At 43.0% G+C, this 3,461-nt stretch overlaps 1 protein-coding gene across 1 annotated transcript; it reads right to left on the bottom strand.

Moving 5' to 3' along the window:
- Positions 1 to 277: 277 nt before the first annotated feature.
- LOC147642362 (cullin-3A-like) lies at positions 278 to 3,151 on the bottom strand. Its single transcript, XM_086805667.1, has 2 exons — positions 2,873 to 3,151; positions 278 to 2,416 (listed from the first exon to the last, which is right to left on the bottom strand). The coding sequence occupies exons 1-2, from the start codon at positions 3,025 to 3,027 to the stop codon at positions 373 to 375; spliced, it is 2,199 nt and encodes a 732-aa protein (XP_086661793.1). The 5' UTR covers positions 3,028 to 3,151; the 3' UTR covers positions 278 to 372.
- Positions 3,152 to 3,461: the final 310 nt, after the last annotated feature.

Genomic DNA, 3,461 nt, shown 5'->3' with positions numbered 1-3,461 from the left:
CCCCATTCCCAAGCCATTGTCCAATGCTAGCTGAATGTCTCAGGTTTGGAAGTCTAACAATAATACTTTTTAAAAAAAACTTCAACGCAAAACTAATTAAGGAAAATACACCCTTGGTGAGTGGGCATGTCTGACCCCAAAAAATAAATAAATAAATCACCAAGTAAAAAAAAAATCAGAGGCAAATTTTAATAATCATGCCCACATCTAAGTCATGCAGCAGGATAAATAGGTCAACTGCCTACCCACACTGGACCTCAGCAACCTTTACCACACCTTTCCAAAACATGAATTTCACCATATTATAAACAAAACTAGGAAATGCGAATGTTTGAAGCTTAAACCACAGAATGGTCATTGCAATTGAATACCTTATGCAATATAGCGATACAGCTTCCTGTCCGCCTTATCTCTTTCCAAAAATTCACGCTCAATAAGGGATTCTAGACGTTTCTTGATCACCGCAGGGTTTGGCAGAAACCGAGCTTGTAGCTGTTTTGTCACTTCACTAACAATGTTGTTGTGGTCAAGAACTCGTCTAGATTTCATGATCCTTACGATAGCAGCTTCAATCTGGGGTTTCCTGTCTTCTTCAACCTTCTGCCTTGTCACATGCTTCTCAGGTTCACTCTCTTTCTGAGCAACAACTGTACCGACCTTCACCTTGTAAAACTTGCTGGTGAATTTGTCATTAAACACAAACACATCATCCTCAGAAATGTCCTTGCTCATTGGCTCCTTTCGAATGACATTTTTTCCTTTTACACAAGCCAAAGACTGCAAGCTTCTCTTCAAATCCAAAGGCTGAATGCCTGTAGCCTGCTCAATCTCTCTATAGGTCAGACAATCCACAGAATTAAAGAGCATCAAGATGCACATTTGATATGTTGAGACATTCAGTTCATGCTTCTGCCCTTTACCAAAAGTCGCCTTCAAATCTGCTGTGCCCATGTTGGTTTGCCAATTAAGCCGCCTTCCTGTGTGAGTAGATAGGTAATATGTTTTGAACTTGTCGCACATTGCAAGAATCTCAGCCGGAAGGTTACAAGTTGCCCCTGACTGGGTGGGCCAAGAGCCTGTCGTAAGAACCTGCACTGATAAAGTTGGGCCATCACTTAAATCATTAGTTGACAGCATTGAGTTGAAGCCTTGCATGTTGTCTTTTGATGTTTTCATGTCTGTAAACATGCCTTCCAGCTTTGATGTAAACTGGTAGCCACACTCTGTCTTCAACTTCACAATCAGGCTCCTTTCTGCATCATCTGACACACTTTTACCAGACAAAAGGCGCTTCGCCAGGTGCTGCTTGTAGTACTTCTCAAAGACATCTTTTTCCTGCAGATACCGAAACAGCATCATCACCTTGTCCAGTATATTCTCTACATCTTCTTCACTGACACCCTTCAAGCCCTTCCTAAGCTTGTCATCCACAAACAAGGAAATGAACTCTGGAGACCTGGCATTAAGATTGATAAAAAACTCAAAAGAAGAATTTAGAGCATTTTGGAAAGTCTTGTCGTTGTTGAAGGCCAATGTGATGATTTTGTCATACTTGTCTTTCTCATCCAAAAGACGCCTCACAAAGTCTACAGGGTCTTTCACTCTCTCTGGATCTGTCACTAATTGTCTGCCTGTCTCGCGCAAATGAGCGGTCATGACATCCAGAATGATCCCCAGGCCTGAAGACACCCTTCTGTATAAACAGTACAGACGCCCCATATCATCATACTTGTCATCCGTTAGCATGCACACAAGCCCAGAGTTTTCCATGTCCACAAGATGCCTCATGTAGGTTGCAATCATTTCCTTCTCTACAACAGCCATGATTTTTGCCTCAGATTTTGGATCAAGATAGTTTGAAACCCTCTCGATTTCTTCATTCAACCTTCTCTCTGCTTGCTTCAGATAATCACCACAATCACAGCATTCCATATATTGCTGTGACTCAAGTCTATAAAAGTCTGAGGAAACATCCAGGAAGCTTTTTTCAAAAGCTTCTTGATATACAGAAGGGCCAAGGTCCATCAGCATCTTTGTAACATTGCGCATCAGACCCCGGTTGATGACTTCACCAGTTCGCTCTCTCCGAACTAGATCTAGAAGGGTGTCTAGCAGCCGATCCTTTATCTGAGGTGACCTAACCACGTTATCTCTCCACAAGTTCAAGCCAAGCTCATGTACAGGTGTCTTATTGAAATTTGTGACATAGGTCCTATCCATGTACATCAAAATGTCCCTAATCATCTGCAGTGCTTTATTGTGTTCTGCCCAGTTTCTATTCAGTTCCTCCAAGAACAATCCACCCTGAGCAGACTCAATGGACAGTGCCATTTCTTTCAAATGCAGGGTCATGGTGTTGACAAGCCCCACATAAAGCTTATCACCGTACTTGTGAAGAACCATGTTATAGGCATTCCTGTAAGAGCAATCATCATTGCATGTCAGCTTCATCCAAAACTTTGCCGATTAGGACGAAACATTCTTACGTCAATTTTAGTCCAGGACGGCCCTACGAGTGAACCTACAGACATATTAGTCCAGGAAAGCCCTAAAAATGAACCTGATGCATGCATACAGTGAGATCCTAGGAATGAACCTGATACATGCATACCAGAAAGCCTTGGATGCAGAAATACATGTTAAATTGCTTCAAGTGCCATAAAAACGTACGAAAGAAGGCCTGATACAGAAAGAAACCCTAAAAATGATCTGATACAGGCTCGATTCACAGGCCAGAAAAACCTAGAAATGAGCCCCACGCCGGCAAACACATTCAACTGGATACAGCCAGCCCGTACGATATAGTTGTACTAAAATATGGCCGCAAAGAAGGGCACAAAAACTGAGGAAAGAAAGCGAAAGAGGGACTCGCCTGTAGAGCTCTTCAAAACTTAAACCGCTGGCATTGTGGCTGTAGATTTCGTGGATGGCATCTTCCAGGACCTCCCACGTGCGCTCAGCATACCTGGGGTCGATCTCGACTTTGTGCTTGAAGGGCTCGATCTTAAAGTCCTTCTTTCTGGACATGCTCGTCCTCTCTCTCTCTCTCTGAGTGTGCTTGCGCCAGAGCTTGTGCACGTTGGAGGAGGTCGGCGGAGCGCTGCAGAGTGAGTGCTGAAGTGAGGACAAACACAATTGATTAATTACATCTTGGCAAGCATTTCCATTGCATAAAGTTTAAACCCCAAAATGTGGTTTCCCAACCGGAGATTTTTAAAAAATAGGAATATACGCTGGCATATTCCACTTTATTGAGTCCCAAAAAAACATTATCTCGAGATACGAGAGGTCTCAAAATTAATCTCTAGCTCCTAAGGCCAAAAGTCACATTTAATGCTCCAAGCCCAATTTACTTCGCTCCCCCCCCCTCTCTCTCTCTCTCTCTCTCTCTCTCTAACCCAATCCATCCCTCTATGGTTCGAGTGACCATTATACCATGCTCATAAGTAGGTATTGTGGGT

The sequence above is a fragment of the Cibotium barometz genome, chromosome 1, assembly GCF_041138505.1.
Source record: "Cibotium barometz isolate CiBa-2024 chromosome 1, ASM4113850v1, whole genome shotgun sequence".
NCBI classification, from domain to species: domain Eukaryota; kingdom Viridiplantae; phylum Streptophyta; class Polypodiopsida; order Cyatheales; family Cibotiaceae; genus Cibotium; species Cibotium barometz.
Note: the sequence above shows the minus strand (reverse complement) of the source record. Positions and strands in the feature narration are given on the sequence as shown.

What these genes read in the sequence shown, in the direction of transcription:
- LOC147642362 (XM_086805667.1), bottom strand. Translation starts at nt 3,027, where the DNA reads ATGTCCAGAAAGAAGGACTTTAAGATCGAGCCCTTCAAGCACAAAGTC. An exon ending in AGTTTTGAAGAGCTCTACAG is followed by an intron (nt 2,417 to 2,872) that starts GCGAGTCCCTCT and finishes TTGCTCTTACAG; the next exon opens with GAATGCCTATAACATGGTTC.